Genomic DNA, 17,305 nt, shown 5'->3' with positions numbered 1-17,305 from the left:
CTATCTCATCGGTAAAGTGAGAATAAGAATGTCTCTTCTACATATTGCAAAAGCTTTATTGAAAGTATCAAATTGGACAATATATTTGTCAATTTTAAAATGTGATGTAATGATCAAAAATTAAAAAGAAGTACTACTGAAAGTTAAAGAAGTATTTATTGTTGAGATACACTTTGTATTTAGTCTCATAGGTCAGAAAACATATTCTTAAAACTTCTGTGACAACATCTAGTAAACAGTGTAGGTGGCCAGGCAATGCAAATTCCAGGCAGTATATACACTTTTTATTCATCATCCCATTTAATCTTTAAAACAATTCTCTTAGAGTACCAATTTCATTAAACTTTCTGATCCTCAACTTCCTAAGTGAAAGAGTGCAGATAGGTTGATCTGATTCCAACACTGAGGACCTTGTATCAGTCAATTCTTATAGTATTGTCAACCTTTATTATATTGACGTGATAATGTGGAGATTTAGATCATTCTTACACATTCAGGAACCAGAAGCTTAATGGTGGAGGCAAACTGTGAATATGGTTTTAACACAAGATAGTATATATGATGAGTTCCTAAAGTGTGTGGCAAGCAAATTTTAGAGCAAAGTGAAATAATTTATAGGATTAGAAATAGGTGAGAGTATAGTTTTTTGTTGTTGTTGTTGTTGTTTTTTTTTTTGTAGATGCTCAATTTCAGTAATGGGACATAGGAGATAAAGATAAAAAATAGCACCTTAGAAACTTTTATAAGTGAAAGTATGCCCTGAAAATTATATCAGAACAACAAACGGAATGAGGACTCTCCAGGTAAACTAGAATGGAAAGTCACAAAAATAATTAGAGCATTTTGGTTTTCAGAAGAAAAAAAAATACTAAGTAAATAACTTAACCTTAAGTATATATTTTTTATATTATAAAGGTATGAATTTTTTCAGTCATAAATTTTGCCTTGTGCAAGCATACTTCACGAAGAAATGTGCAATTAGCATGATAGCAATTACTTTCTGCCTACAACCAATTAAACAAAATTTAGACAGCTGTGAAATCAATTGGCTTACAGTACATTGTATTTAAACTTATTGAACTAGTAAAGACTTCATTATTCAATTATGTCTAATACTATTTTGCCAATTATTCATTTTAGTTTTTATTTCAATGGTAGCTATATCTATTTAGAATTCAATTTCAGATGTTGTTGCAAGTCATTTATTCAATTGTCTCCTCCAATATATTGGTATCCTATGTATTTATAATTACAAAAGGGCCTTGATACATCTGGGGCTTTGAAACTGCAAATTAGGTGACTCTTTTCTTTCTTCCTTCTCTTTCCTTCCTCCTTGCTCCCCTCCATTTAGTAAGATATTCTGTATCATAAAGTAGGTTACATGATCTCAGCACTATGATTTTTTAAAAGTTATCTTAAAAATCTAATCTATCATTAAATATACTTTTTGAAAATAATTGTTCTAATATTTCCTGTGCTTGTTTCATGATTCATAACTTGCATAATAATAAAGTTGCTCAAGATTTGGAACTCTACCTTGCCCACAAATTGACACAAATTCTCTCCTTGAACACACCTACAGTTTGTGATTGATTTCCATTTACCCAGCTGCTGGACTACCCCTCTCTCTATTTGCATTTACTCTCTATCTGCAGGCTTCACTATAACCTTTCCATTTCCCTCAAATGGACACTGTTTGTGTAAAAAACTTTCCCCCTCCTGTCTGCTAGGATTTTTCTCTTCAGAGGAGGACTAGCCTAATTTCGAGGATGATGACTAGCCAAAGTGGTATTTGAAAATAATGACAGATACTAGATGGAGGACTAGACTGAGCTAGAAGCCTGTGATATATGGATAACTTCCAAATGCTTTATTTTTCATTTGTTTGCTTTCCCTTCAATTATTCCAAATTATTCAAATATTAATACAAATTTAGTTCAACCCACGGAAAGCATTATGGAGATTTCTCAAAGAACTAAAAATAGAGCTACCATTTGACCCAAAAATCCCACTACCAAGCATCCACCCAAATAAAAAGAAGTCATTCTACCAAAAAGACAACCTCACTCATATGTTTATCATAGTGCTATACATAAGAGCAAAATCATGGAACCAACCTAGCTGTCTATCAATGGTGGACTGGATTAAGACAATGAGATGCGTAACACTGTGGAATCCTACAAAACCATAAAAAGAATTAAATCATTTCACTTGCAGCAATATGGTTGCAGCTAGAGGCTATTATCCTTAGTGAATTAATACAGAAACAGAAAATATAATACCATATTTTTTCACTTGCAAATGGAAGCTAAACAATGGGTACACATGGACATAAAGATGGAAACAATAGAGGCTGAGAACTCCAAAAGTGAGCAGGGAAGGAGAAGCGTAAGGGTTGAAAATCTACCTATTGGGTTCTGTGTTCACTGTTTGGGCAATGGGTTCAACAAAAGCCTGAACTACAGCATTATGCAATATATCTGTGTTACAAACCTGCCCATGTAAGCCCTGAATCTAAAATTTTTTAAAAAGAAAAGATATTTTTAAATATGCATTTCAAGTGATTCAACAAATACACACAAAGCCAAAAACAGATGCTTAACATAAAGTAACACCTGTTATATACTCTGGTGATGACAAGAATTTCACATATTGCTAAGGACACTGAATTAAATAGCATTTAAGGCTTATAAACAGTGATCTCATCTGTAAAACTTATTTCATATTAACTAATTCATAGGAAAATTTTGCTCAATTGGTAATTTAGCTCAATAGTTGTTCTCTGATGTGTCTCAGAGGCCAATGTTAGAAATTTGCTGATGCTTTAAAAATCTTATTTCAGCCAATGTGGTAAGTTTTATGGTAATATATATTATATTGTCACAGAAAATTAGGCAAAAATATTTTAAAGCTATGTATTATTTATTAGTCCTGTTATAAATGTAGAAGCACCACATACTATTAGTTCAAGGGAGTAATTAAAAATACAAAAAGTAAACTTGAAAAATGAGTTCACACTTCTTAAAATTTTAATATTTTATTTCAGGTGTGAGTGTACATCTGGATGGACTGGACAGAACTGTAGTGAAGAAATAAATGAATGTGACTCTGATCCATGCATGAATGGAGGTCTTTGTCACGAATCTACCATCCCTGGACAATTTGTGTGTCTGTGCCCACCTCTTTATACTGGACAGTTTTGCCACCAACGCTATAACCCTTGTGACCTACTTAATAACCCTTGCAGAAACAACTCAACATGCTTAGCTTTGGTAGATGGAAATCAGCATTGTATTTGTAGAGAAGGTAAGAACTGATATGGATTTTAATGGTTTTAAATAACTACTTAATTAGTTTGTGTATTTATTGTGCCTGTGGGATGATGGCCTCTTCAAATGGGTTAGAAAAACCCTATGCACATTGTGGGTAGAGGAGTATCTAACTTCAAATCCTGTTATAAAAATATAATAGAGAAATACACCAAAGGAGTTAATGTAAGAATTCACTATTGGGAAGAGGGAAAAGAGTAAAGCTTTACAGCTTTTTGGCCCTTTTTTTCTTTCAGAAGTTGTCTCTCCTTTAATAACAGTTTCTCTTTTCTGAACAATCCTGTTCATGCAGTGTTCATGACAATAGCAGTTAGTTAGAGGTGGGCATAGGTATAATTGAAGGTAATGAAATGTCTTAGTTTACATTTTCTTCTGGAGCTATCAAAATATTACTTCTTTCTACTTAGATTGTTTACTTACAATCACATAACTTTGGTGGCTGCTTAGTCTCATAAGAGAAATCCTATGCAAGAAAGAATGAACAGTTCAAATAATACTGTTGGAGTTCCTGGATCCAACCATATTTCCTGAATTCAGGAAATATCCTGAAGCCAGGATATTTCTGGCTTTCTGGGTCATATCAGCCAATAACTCTGCTTATATCATTAAACTTTCTTGATTGGGGTCTCTTCATGTGCAAGTGAAGAAAGTCTTATTGATGCACAGTGGTTTAGGTACATGTTCACTGTTCATGTGTTGATGGTTACTCACAAGCAATTACGATTTTCAATGGAAATGCTTCTGCTCCAAAACACATGGCCAGTTTTCAGAATAACTAGATGTGTCATAAGCATAATATAAAAAACACATTGTGTTTGGAGGTCCACAACTGCAATTTATTTTCTAATATTCACCTGTGGTTTCATGTTTTCCTCCCTCTCACTGGCCCTTAAGGGAGTCTCTTAATGATAAGGATGTCACTTATTTACTCTTCTGTTCAAAAAAGCCAGTTTAGATGACTTTAGTTAAATAGCTGTCTAATTCAAAGCTATTTCCATTTGTTTTTGCAAATCCTCTAAAATTTTCTTAAGATATTAACCTTTTTTAAGGATTTTGAGGCAAGTCCTTGAAACGGTATACATGACAGAAACTTCTGGGTCTTCTGAAAGATTAAAACTAAAAACTAGATAACCATCAATATTTTGCAAAAATGGCATGGGCTTTATCGACCATGTGAAAGAATGTTTTCAAGAATGAGACAGGTAAAACAAGATAGAGAAGAAAAAATAAAAGGGGAGCATTTGATGCCCAGACAAATTTAGTAATTATGAAGAACATAATTCCAACAGGTAAATAGTTTTCCTTTTAGCAAACTTTGAGAGTGAAACTTGTTGAAAATTATTCAATATCAGTGAGGTGAATTTATTTAGTAGAACAATTCTACTAAACATTCTACTACATAGAAGTTTTTTTACTTAATAAAATTATTATTTCTGAGAATATAAGTAGCTAAGTAAAATAGAAAAAAAATCACAGAACATAAATATTAGATAGATATTTATTGAGAAGGCCATAGTATATTTATTCATTTTAGGTAAACCTCCTTTGTTTTTACCAGAGATAATTTTCTACAAAGTGGGAGTTGTTTTCAAACCTTAATATTTTAAAAATTAATTTGCTATTTATAAGTGCATTTAATGCATTTATAAAATATAGTGATATTTCTTTCCTGCTATGGGGTCAGAGAAAGAAAGTTTAGAAACATTATAAAACCTTCTAGTCATATATTGAACTAGTAATGATATCTGCTGTCCCCTTGAACGTTAACAAAGATGTCATGGGGAGAATTTAGATTTCACTATTATTAAATGAAGGAAATCGTATTTCCCCTGAGTATTTTATCATTGTACTTAAGTCAAATCAGAGCTTTGGCTAGAGTGGAAGGTGGACACAGTGAATTATGTGTTTATTCCTTTGTGATTGCGATTCAGTACAAAGAGATACTTGAAGTGCACATCATTTTTTAGTGAATTTGCATCTATGTTTTTATAAACCTAATTGTGGAGTATGTTTCTGTAAATCAGATCTGACTACTGTAATAATGTGTCTTTAGTAGTTTTAAGTTCTGTAGCAGATCAAAAATTAAAGGCTGTAACATTGCTTTTAAAAACTACCTCAGAAAATTCAAAAGAAGTTGACTGCATCATTTTAGAAGCTTTGACTGGGTTACTTTAACAGCTTTATTTAAGATAGGTTCTATGTCAAAGCCAGTATATTGTTTTTAAAAGAAAATATTTTATCAAATTTAATTCTCACAAGTATCAACATTTAGAACTACAAAGAATTCCAATACTTAACATCTACAGATATGATTTGGAAGCTCCACTGGATCTCTTTGTAAGTTGTTGGTGTTTGTCAATTGACTAAAATAGGACATCAGAGTAGAAATTTAAAGCTTTAGGCTAAGGATTCAGCATATGTATTTCTGAATTTGTTTTCACAGTTTTAGTCAGTCTATAGGGTCTCTCACTAGATAAATGTGAGTATGGATAAAATTTCAGCCAGAGTAACAATGCGACTATATGTTAGACAACTATATTAGAAATGACATTCAAATTCACTCTGAAGGACCAGCAAGTAGAATAACTGATACTTTTGGGTTTATGTCAAACTGCTTGCTTAGCAGGTAAACTATTTTGGTTAATGTGATTGAAATGTATAGTAAAAATGATCTAATCCTTTTTGCAAAGTAAGCTACTTAAAAAATTATCAGTATAGTTAAGCACCGGAACTATTGTGATCCTGCTTTGTGAGATAAATAAAGGGCAATGCTTCCGTCTTCTGACTAGAACTGAGGTGATTAATTGGGTCTCTATGAATAGTGAACATTTTCTACAGGTAAATGAGGAGGCAAAAGAGCATGCAACACTAATAATTCAATAGGTTTATTTTATATAAAATCTTATTAGTTTGGCACAATGTAAGAAAAAACATTGCTTTAATAAACAGAAAAACAACACATAGAAAGGCACATTTTATAAGATTTCTATAAACAAATGGGTTTTATTTTTGACACCTCAATAGTGTTACCTTTAATTATTTAGTATGTAATGAATTTACACACCTAGAAATTTATTGTAACCAACTTTTTCTGCCTCTATAAACTGTACTCTGTACACAAATACATGTCTGTCTTGTAACTGCATGTTGGTAGTGTTCTAGAAATTTTAAAAGTACTATTAACTGATTCAACAAACGTATTGATTTCCTATGATGTGTCAAGTCTTGAGATAGGTTCTGGAAAAATTAAACATGGTGAAGATATGCCCTCAGGAATTTAAAGTTTAAAGGAGAGACACACCAGTTAATTAATCATTAAAGTACAATGCTGTAAAAGCTTTTGATAGTGACAGGAGGCAGTCAAATGCCTAGACAGATAAGGATAGGTACCTGGTGAAACATCACCTCCAAGCCAATGACAGTTTAAAGCCTGAAAGCCAAGCTATAAGTTAAATCCTCAGACCAGATTGAGAACTTGTCTTCCTGTTTGGCAGTGCTTTCCTCTGATTGATCCCAACCCTTCACCTATTTTACATACACTTACGCTTTCCTAATTGGTTTTCCTCACTGTTGTACCCACCTTCGAGTCTTGTCTTCATTTTAACTTTTGCATACTCACAAACCAATCAGCGCACACTCCCCATCCTGTGTCTATAAAAACCCCAGACTCAGTCAGTAGAAGATGAGATGGCCTGACTTTGGGGAAGAGACAGCCTGCCTTCAGGTTGTACAGGAAGACAACCTGTCCTACTTATACCCTCTCAAGCTCCCCTCTCCTCTGAGACCTGTTTTCATCACTCAATAAAATTCTCCACCTTCACCACCCTTCAGTCATCTGCATGACCTCATTCTTCTTGGACAGCAGACAAGAGCTTGGGACCCTCTGAGTACGGGTACCCAGAAAGGCTGTCCAACCAGCCCTTTGCCCTCCCTGGCAGAGGGCAGCCAACCATGTGATGAGACAAGGGACCAGCTGAGCTGCTAACACACTGCTGTCCGTGAATGGTGGAACTAAAGGAGCACTGTAACATCCCCTCTGGGACTTCAGTGTCACAAGCACACTAGTGGCCAGTGAGGTCCTGCACTCACGGCTCACGTGCTCCCTCCCCCAAAGGCTTGAGCATAGTGGACCCAGTAGATGGGGCACCCTTCCCACAAGTCTGGCAAATGGGCTGAGAAAAATCCTGCATCACTTCCACATTTATGCCAGAAATATGCACAAGGGATGACAAGTTGTGGATACATAATATTGCTTTCTCATTTCTGTTGACAACTTTTAGTTATGTCCTGCATGATTTATAAGAGGGTCTCCAGCATATGAAGCCTCAGTTGCCCACAACAATTATGTGCTCATTAAACCACTCCCTTCCCTGCTTTATTTTCCACTCCCTTGCAATAATTCCTGGGATCTGGGATGACCTCTCAAATAAACTTCTTGTGAGAAAATCATTGCCCCGGACTTTTTTTGTTTTTTTTTTTAAGAACTCAAGCTAAGACACATAGTAAATTCCATCCCCTGGTAACTATGGTTTACCTAAGTCTGGGCATGCATGTGACTGAAATATTGGCATTCAGACCCCTTCTTTGGAATTGATGCTGAGAGGAGGCCTTCTCTTTCTGCCAGATATTTTCAGTTGGTACAGTCAACGACCATGTTCTCTTCATGTGGAGGTGATCTGTATATAGTAGGATAGAAGTGTTTGGGAAAGAAGGAATCCTGGAGGAACTTACAGTTCTTACTTCAATTTTGTGAACTGCCTGATACACCTCTCAACCGGGTTACCAATAAATCTCACTTCTTAACTAAGTTAATGTTTTTGTTTATATTGTTTATGGCCTATAGAGTAATGGCTAAGACACAATGTGAAGGCAAAGAGTCAATTTAAATGGGAAAGGTTGAATAAACCGGTTTCAACTTCAAGCTGGTAGAAATAAAATACAAATTTTATCACTTGAGGGCCAGGCACAATAGCTCACACTTGTAATCCCAGCACTTTGGGAGACTAAGGCAGGAGGATTACTTGAGGCCAAGAGCTCCAGACCAGCCTGGTCAACATATCTATCTCTACAAATTATTTTTTAAAAACTTACAGTGTGTGGTGGTTCATGCCTGCAGTCCTAACTGCTCAGGAGTCTAAAGCGGGAGGGATCATTAGAACCCAGGAGTTTAAGGTTACAGTGAGAACTTCATCTTGGGCAACAGAGCAGGACCTTGTCTCTAACAAAAATAATAATAATAATAATAAAACCCACAAAACCACATGAAGATTAAGAAGATAGAGAGGACTTCAGATGAAATGCATGCAAGTGTGTGTATTTGTAGCATACAGTAGAATTATTATGTTAGCATGTGTGTGTCTAGCCTAGAAATATGTCAAGAATTAAATAATTTCTTCTAATGGTCTTTTTATGAATGGTTCTTTTAGTTTCTTCTTTGAATTACTCTATTTCTCAGTTTATAGGCAAAAAATTACCCTATCAAATACTTCTTAATTTAATCTAAAGAGCTTAGTTTCTAAAACAGCCACTTTGTATGTCTTCAAGGTGAAAGAAGCAGACGTTTCTTTAAATGACAGGATTAAAATGTGGCAAACATACCTTGCAAGAGCTGTAGTGAAAGCAGAATCAGATCATTTACATGTGCTATTGATTTACAATTGGGATCCTAAGCTTGATGGAATTGTAGTATCACAGGAGACAAGTAGTTGCATTTAAGTGTGTCTATTACTCCAGTATATATACTATCATTATGTTAATTCTACATTACCTAAGGTATACAAGTACAAATACCAAATAAATGTGTCATTTGACAAAATAGTTTGTATAAATTAGAAATTACTCCTGTTGACAATTAAAAACAGGTACATATGTTGTAGTACTTACCTATTAAGGTTAATAGCTGTAGAAATTTGAATTTAGAAAATTCCTTAAAGAAAATACATACATAATTAAACAAAACATGTTAAATATTTATTACATTCTAAAATATTAGCTTTTCTGTTTTTAAGTTCACTTTAAAAATAGGTGTTAAAAATCTTATTAGGGACTATTGGAAATATTAGTTCTATATATTCATATTTCATAGTTTTTAAAGTTAAATTTGAAGAATTACTTATATTGATTAATTATTTTAGAAAATGTTAATATTTGAATACAAATATTTTTCAATAAAATAATATTTTTAAAAAATCTGACTTGCTAAGAGAAACTTCTGAGGTGTTTTTTGTTTTCTTTTTATCAAGCTTTTAAATCCAGAGAAATTAGATTATTTAAGAATAAATAGAAATAATACATTTAATACTTTTGAAAGAGAAACATTTTTAAGTGTTCGAGTTTTGATTTAAAAATATATTATTTTTAACTACCTTGTTTGAATTCATGCTATGATATACACTAGTTTTTTCCCTATTTACATTCATTTCAAATTACTCCAACTAATACCAGCTCTGAAGTAGAGATTGTTAAAATATAGTCCTGAAAAATATAATGCTATGTAAAATGTTTTTTATGAAAATTTCATTATTGTACTCTGTTCCCAACATTACCTTCTAGAGCATAAACTGCAAAAAGGCTGAATTTGTTAGAAAGGAAAAATATTAATTAACTTTAAAAAATAATACCTATAATCCAGATTGATTTAGATCTTACATTTGTGCAGTAGGCTTTAAAATTTACTTTTGTATGTTTTGGAAGAACAAGGGCAGAAGTATAAAAATATCATTTACTAACCATTCATGTGTATTTGTTATCATACACAGATGAGACAGTGTAAGAAAAGGATCAAGACAGTATCCATCTGAGAATGCTTCGCTTTTAATGCATGTGAAGATCCTCACTGTAGTTAACAAAGCAGGGTTAACTGAATAGTTCTGAGTAGGAATAAAGAACAGGGGGACAGCATAAAATTAGTAATACTAAACTTTCTTTTTGCATAGTTTCTTACCTGTAACTTCATATATTCAAAACAAGAACCTTTCACAGAAGTGAATAACAACTTCTAACACCAAGGATTATAGAATAGGTAGTTTGGGATTAAGTAAACAGTCGTGTATTGCTTGAAAAAGGGGATATATCCTGAGAAATGTATCACTAGGCAATTTTGTTGTGTGAACAATATAGGGTGTCCTGACACAAACCTAGATGAGATACCCTACTGCATTTACAGGTCCATTATAATCTTTAAAGATCATTGTCGCTAAAAATGTGGTCTGTCATTGACCAAAATGTTGTTATGCAGCACGTGACTGTATGCATACTTCACTCTTAAAATCCGTAAAACATAAGCTCTCTCAGCAAACCTTTGCTTTATTTTGAATGCAATCCACATATACTTTATTTTTTCTCCCAATGTCTACTGCATTTCGGCAATCTCATTTCCTCAACCCATTGACATATGTTGCTAGTTGGTAACAAAACTCCATCTCAGAAATGTCAAATTTAATGGATATGACAAAATCACGGGAAACAAGGTTATCCTGTGAACTACCCAAGGTCCTGGGCCTTGAGTGTTCTAATTCATCAGCACAGCTGAAATCATGGAGACTCACTCATACGTCTTTATAGCCAGTCAGTGCCCCTGAGTTCCGCTGCCTCAAAAGAACATTTCTAAGAATCATTTTAGTGTCAAAATGCCCTGCCTCCCAGAGAAAACTAACCAGGCTTAAAGTGGAAATGGTGAAATGCACTCAAGTTTTTAAATTTTTAACTTGTGAAAAATCTAATCTCAATAAAATACTTAAAGAATTAAACATCTTTTGAAAACAGAATCTAAGTTGTTTATATCTGTACTGTGGCATTTACAACCTAAATATAGAAAACAGCAATGGTGATTAAAGAATGATGAAGCATGCTGGAACAATTACAACTTGCTCACCTAAAGTGAGGAGAGCCGTATTAACTTGGAAGTAATTCATTTTAACTTTGTTTCTAATGCTGAAGATACAACATCTAGTGTATGAACGAACTACAAAAGTGTAACTTCAGAGATTCATTTGCAGGCTCTGAGAAGTGAGTAAGAAAAATAAAGCACATTAAAAATATTGCTTGTCCTGAAGACTACCTGGTCTGCTAGTCACATAAGTACCGTAGCTTACTTACAATTAGTGTTTCATAGTGGGTGATCATTCCATCTTTTAAATGTTTACCTATCATTGTTGTTATGTTTTAAATAAATTTCTTTTAGATATCATGTAGTTTCTTCTGTTATTTAGTCTGCTTCTACCTTCAAATTGGAGTTTTTAAAAATCATATTTAATATAATTTTTGATATGTGTGGCTATAAATACACCATCTAGCTATTTGTTTTTTATTTGTTATATCTGTACTTTGTTTAATTTTCTTTTTGGTTTTCTTTTGGATTATGTAACTTTCAGTTTTCCATATTATATCCTACCAAAGAGGCAGCCAGATTTCATAAGGTGTAACACCAAGCCCCCTGTTAAATTGCAACGGGAGGCAGGTTTGGAGTTTGATCCAATGGTAGACACCACAGAGAATGGCATTGACTGTGGCATGGTATGATATGAAAAGATGAAGTAGGTCAGTCAATTCCATGTTCTATCATGGGAATCTGAGTGACAAACTACCGAGAGAATTTTTCATTGAACAGTTGATGCTGAAGCTGAAATGTCATAATATAGACAGAGACCAAGAAAACTGTGCTATATCATTTGCATGCCAACATTACAAGTGATTTGAAACTGAACATGTTGAGATATTTGTGATAGAAAGAGAAGAAAAAGTGATATGAGAAGGATAAAGGACAGGCACTATGAAAGGAAGACAGCCATTCCTGGATAGCTAGACTATGCTTCCCTTTAAATGCTTCTTAGTTCCAATTCCAGTCTATGTGTATGCCAACAATGAATAGTTTCCTTAAAATAACTTGAATGACTCTTTGTTCCTCAAACTAAATTAGCCTGATTGCATATTGACATTTAGAATATTGTATAATGTGGCTGAACTTATTTAGTGCTTGGTAATATCACTGAAAAAGCAAAATAAAGGGAAATCTTATTTCTTTCTTTCTTTCTTTTTTTTCTGAGACGGAGTCTCGCTCTGTCGCCCAGGCTGGAGTGCAGTGGCCGGATCTCAGCTCACTGCAAGCTCCGCCTCCCAGGTTTATGCCATTCTCCTGCCTCAGCCTCCCGAGTAGCTGGGACTACAGGCGCCCGCCACCTCGCCCGGCTAATTTTTTGTATTTTTAGTAGAGACGGGGTTTCACAGTGTTAGCCAGGATGGTCTCCATCTCCTGACCTCGTGATCCGCCCGTCTCCGCCTCCCAAAGTGCTGGGATTACAGGCTTGAGCCACCGCGCCCGGCCAAAATCTTATTTCTTACATGTTTGAATTAGTACAGAAAAAATATGAACAAGAAAAATGGTTTTAAGCATATACTTTATTATAAGTAGTCAATATATAACCATAGAATTGTTTAACTGTTTATTATAAATATTAATATATTTCATTGTGTTGTAAAAAGTGATTACATGCAGTTTTTTTCTGACACAAATGAGTTGAAATAATTACAACTGCTTCTTTTATCAGCCTGTATAATTTTCTTTCACGTTCATTTTTTTTAATATAACTGGCGTGTGTTTAAATGGATGACTGATTATGTAGCTATGAATCAAAATAATTTGTTTTCTTTGAATCACTTAGATATAAAAAGCAATTAAATAATTTGCCTCATCTGCTAACTGCCTTGAATAAATTTGATCATTGAAGCTCAATTTTACTCTAAGATTGGTCATCACATTAATTCATTTGCTTTCCAGATCATTTCAATTCTTCTTGTTCAAACATTTAAATACTTTAAAACAACAGCAACATTAGCAACATATCTACCTTCTCAGAGGATTTAGTAGAGTATTCCTCCCTTGAATCTTTCATTTAAACTGATTAATCTAGAAACTGGTATGTTTTTATGCACACATTATGTGAAATGGAGTTTTATGAGAAGCTCGAGATTATTTTCTTTTTCCCTTTTTAACCTCCATTATGAATGTATTCTTTAGACTACCATTGATTCTGATTTTTATACTTTCTAACAAGGATTGCTCATCCATACTCATCTCATACTCTTTGCAGAATTTGAAGGTAAACACTGTGAAATTGATGTGAAAGAGTGCCTCTTCCTTTCCTGCCAGGATTATGGTGACTGTGAAGATATGGTCAACAATTTCAGGTACAGAAAACTAAAAAGTATCTAGATACATGTTTATGTGTCTAGATGTATATAGGTATAGAATTTTAATTGGTGAATTAAGCAACATTTATACTTATTAAAAACTTGCCATGCTACAATTAGTTGAAGCATTGATTTTATACATCTATACTAATGGAGTTACTAAATTTTTTATTTAAAAGGTGTATTTGCAGACCTGGGTTTTCTGGATCTCTGTGTGAAATTGAAATTAATGAATGTTCCTCTGAACCTTGTAAAAATAATGGGACATGTGTGGATCTGACAAACAGGTGAGAAGCTACTTTTTATTAAATTAATTATTTGATATGTATAATTCAGCAAATAATAAAGTGAGCACACATGTGCCCATTTTATAACTGAGGCAGCAGATCACTACTGATACATTTGTGCTTGTACCAGTACATCCTCATTTCTCCCATCCAATCACTTATGTCAAAAATCTCAAATTTTTATTTACAACTCTTGCTGTTAGTTTATAGTACCATTTGTATGTGTGCCTGAACAAAATGTTCTTTAGTTTCCATGTTAATATAAGCAAAACAATATTGTGTATAGTGTCTGGAAATCGTTGTTGAACATAATATTTTGCCATTCCTGTTGATGCATGTATCTGTTGCTCATTTTTACCTTTTATATAATATTTCATATTAAATATATGCCAAAATTTATATTTCTACTGATTATAGATATTTGGACTATTTGCTTCTTTTGTCTTACCTACAATGATATTAAAGTTTTCAAATATTTCTCTAAATACACAAGTACTAGTATATCCGAGGTTACATATATAGAAGTAGAATTGTTGAACCATTGGGTAAACATGGTCACATTTGCTAAATCACATCTATATTTTTTTCATTTCTTTTGAAAAATACAATGTTTGTACTCTTAGCAGGGAATAATGTTTTTATTGGCATTTTCAGAATGTTCCATCTTAAGCTGTATGTAAAGTTATATCTTATTGTAGTCTCCCTGCATTCTTATAATAATATGAAGTTTAACAATTTTATGTACATTTTGAGATGTTTAATTTGGCCTTTCTAGAAATGCCTAATTGTGACATCTACCTTTATATGTATTTATTTACTTTAAGTTCTGGGATACATGGGCAGAATGTGCAGGTTTGTTACATAGGTATACATGTGCCATGTTGGTTTGCTGTAACCAACAACCCGTCAACTACATTAGGTATTTCTCCTAATGCTATCCCCTTGCCCGTCAACAGGCCCCGGTGTGTGATGTTCCCCTCCCTGCGTCCATGTGTTCTCATTGTGCAACTTCCACTTATAAGTGAGAACATGCAGTGTTTGGTTTTCTGTTCTTGTGTTAGTTTGCTGAGAATGATGGTTTCCAGCTTCATCCATGTCCCTGCAAAGGACATTAACTCATTCTTTTTTTGTAGCTGCATAGTATTTCATGGTGTATATGTGCCACATTTCCTTTTTTATCCAGTATAACATTGATGGGCATTTCGGTTCATTCCAAGTCTTTGCTATTGTGAATAGTGCTGCAATAAACACACATGTTCATGTGTCTGTGTAGTAGAATGATTTATAATCCTTTGGGTATATACCCAGTAATTGATTGCTGGCTCAAATGGTATATCTAGTTCTAGATCCTTGAGGAATCACCACACTGTCTTCCACAATGATTGAACTAATTTACACTCCTACCAACAGTGTAAAAGCATTCCTATTTCTCCACATTTTCTCCATCATCTCTCCAGCATCTGTTGTTCCCTGACTTTTTAATGATCACCATTCTAACTTGCATGAGATGGCATCTCATTGTGGTTTTGATTTATATTTCTCTAATGACCAGTGATGATGAGCTTTTTTTCATGTTTGTTGGCTGCATAAATGTCTTCTTTTGAAAAGTGTCTGTTCATATCCTTCACCCACTTTTTGATGGGATTGTTTTTTTTCTTGTACATTTGTTTAAGTTTCTTGTCGTTTATGGATATTGGATATTGGCCATTTCTCAGATGGATACATTGCAAAATTTTCTCCCATTATGCAGGTTGCCTGTTCACTCTGATGATTTATGTATGTATTTATTTATCTATTATTATTATTATTATTATTATTATTTTGCTGTGCAGAAGCTCTTTAGTTTAATTAGATCCCATTTGTCAATTTTGACTTTTGTTGCCATTGCTTTTGGTGTTTTAGTCATGAAGTCTTTGCCCATGCCTATGTCCTGAATGGTATTGCCTAGGTTTTCTTCTAGAGTTTTTATGATTTTAGATCTTACATTTTAATCTTTAATCCATCTTGGGTTAATTTTTGTATAAAGTGTAAAGAAGGTGTCCATTTTCAGAGTTCTGCATATGGCTAGCCAGTTTTCCCAGCACCATTTATTAAATAGGGAATCCTTTCCCCAAGGCTTGTTTTTGTCAGGTTTGTCGAAGATCAGATGGTTGTAGATGTGTGACGTTATTTCTGAGGCTTCTGTTCTGTTCCATTGATCTATATTTCCGTTTTGGTACCAGTATCATGTTGTTTTGGTTACTGTAGCCTTGTAGTATAGTTTGAAGTCAGGTAGCATGGTGCCTCCAGCTTCGATCTTTTGCTTAGGATTGTCTTGGGTATATGGGCTCTTTTTTGGTTCTATATGAAATTTAAAGTCTTTTTTTTTTCCAATAATGGAAGAAAGTCAATGGTAGCTTGATGGAAATAGCATTGAATCTATAAATTACTTTGGGCAGTGTGGCCATTTTCACCATATTGATTCTTCCTACCCATGAGCATGGAATTTTTTTTTTTTCATTTTTCTGTGTTTCCTTTCTTATTTCTTTGAGCAGAGGTTTATAGTTCCTCTTGAAGAGGTTCTTCACATCACTTGTAAGTTGTGTTCCTAGGTATTTTATTCTCTTTGTAGCAATTATGAATGAGAGTTTATTCATGATTTGGTTCTCTATTAATGTTTATCTATTAATGTCTATTATAATAGGAATGTTTGTGATTTTTGCACATTGATTTAGTATCCTGAGATTTTGGTGAAGTTGCTCATCAGCTTAAGGAGTTTTTGGGCTGAGACGATGGGGTTTTCTAAATATACAATCATGTCGTTTGCAAACAGAGATAACTTGACTTTCTCTCTTCCTATTTGAATACCCTTTATTTCTTTCTCTTGCCTGATTTTGTTATTTACCCAGTAGTCATTCAGGAGCAAGTTGTTCAGTTTCCATGTAGTTGTGCCATTTTGAGTGAGTTTCTTAATCCTGAGCGCTAATTTGTTGCACTGTGGTCTGAGAGACTGTTTGTTATGATTTTCATTCTTTTGCATTTGTGGAGGAGTGTTTTACTTCCAATTATGTGGTCAATTTTAGAATAAGTGCTACTGGTGCTGAGAAGAATGTATTTTCTGTTGATTTGGGGTTGAGAGTTCTGTAGATATCTATTAGGTCCACTTGGTCTACAGCTGAGTTCATATCTTGAATGTCCTTGTTAATTTTCTGTCTCGTTGATCTGTCTAATATTGACAGTTTGGTGTTAAAGTCTACCACTATTACTGTGTGGGAGTCTAAGTCTCTTTGTAAGTCTCTAAGTACTTGCTTTATGAATCTGGATGCTCCTGTATTGGGTGTATATATATTTAGTACAGTTAGCTCTTGTTGTTACATTGATCCCTTTACCATTATGTAATATCATTCTTTGTCTTTTTGATTTTTGTTGGTTAATGTCTGTTTTATCAGTTTTTTTTTTTTTTTTTTTTTTTTTTCCATTTGTTGGTATATATTTAGTACAGTTAGCTCTTGTTGTTACATT

The 17,305-nt window shown here is 33.8% G+C and overlaps 1 protein-coding gene across 2 annotated transcripts in view; it reads left to right on the top strand.

Moving 5' to 3' along the window:
* EYS (eyes shut homolog (Drosophila)) overlaps positions 1-17,305 on the top strand; it is a 2,062,375-nt gene that overhangs the window by 822,742 nt on the left and 1,222,328 nt on the right. For both annotated transcript variants that reach the window (XM_011945635.1, XM_011945634.1), the window contains exons 16-18: positions 3,047-3,306; positions 13,418-13,514; positions 13,697-13,804. In XM_011945635.1, the coding sequence (XP_011801025.1) occupies positions 3,047-3,306; positions 13,418-13,514; positions 13,697-13,804 (465 nt within the window). The remainder of the gene's footprint in view (positions 1-3,046; positions 3,307-13,417; positions 13,515-13,696; positions 13,805-17,305) is intronic.

Source organism: Colobus angolensis, unplaced genomic scaffold (assembly GCF_000951035.1).
Source record: "Colobus angolensis palliatus isolate OR3802 unplaced genomic scaffold, Cang.pa_1.0 Scaffold241, whole genome shotgun sequence".
Classification (NCBI taxonomy): Eukaryota; Metazoa; Chordata; class Mammalia; order Primates; family Cercopithecidae; genus Colobus; species Colobus angolensis.
This window is presented reverse-complemented; position numbering and strand designations above follow the sequence as displayed.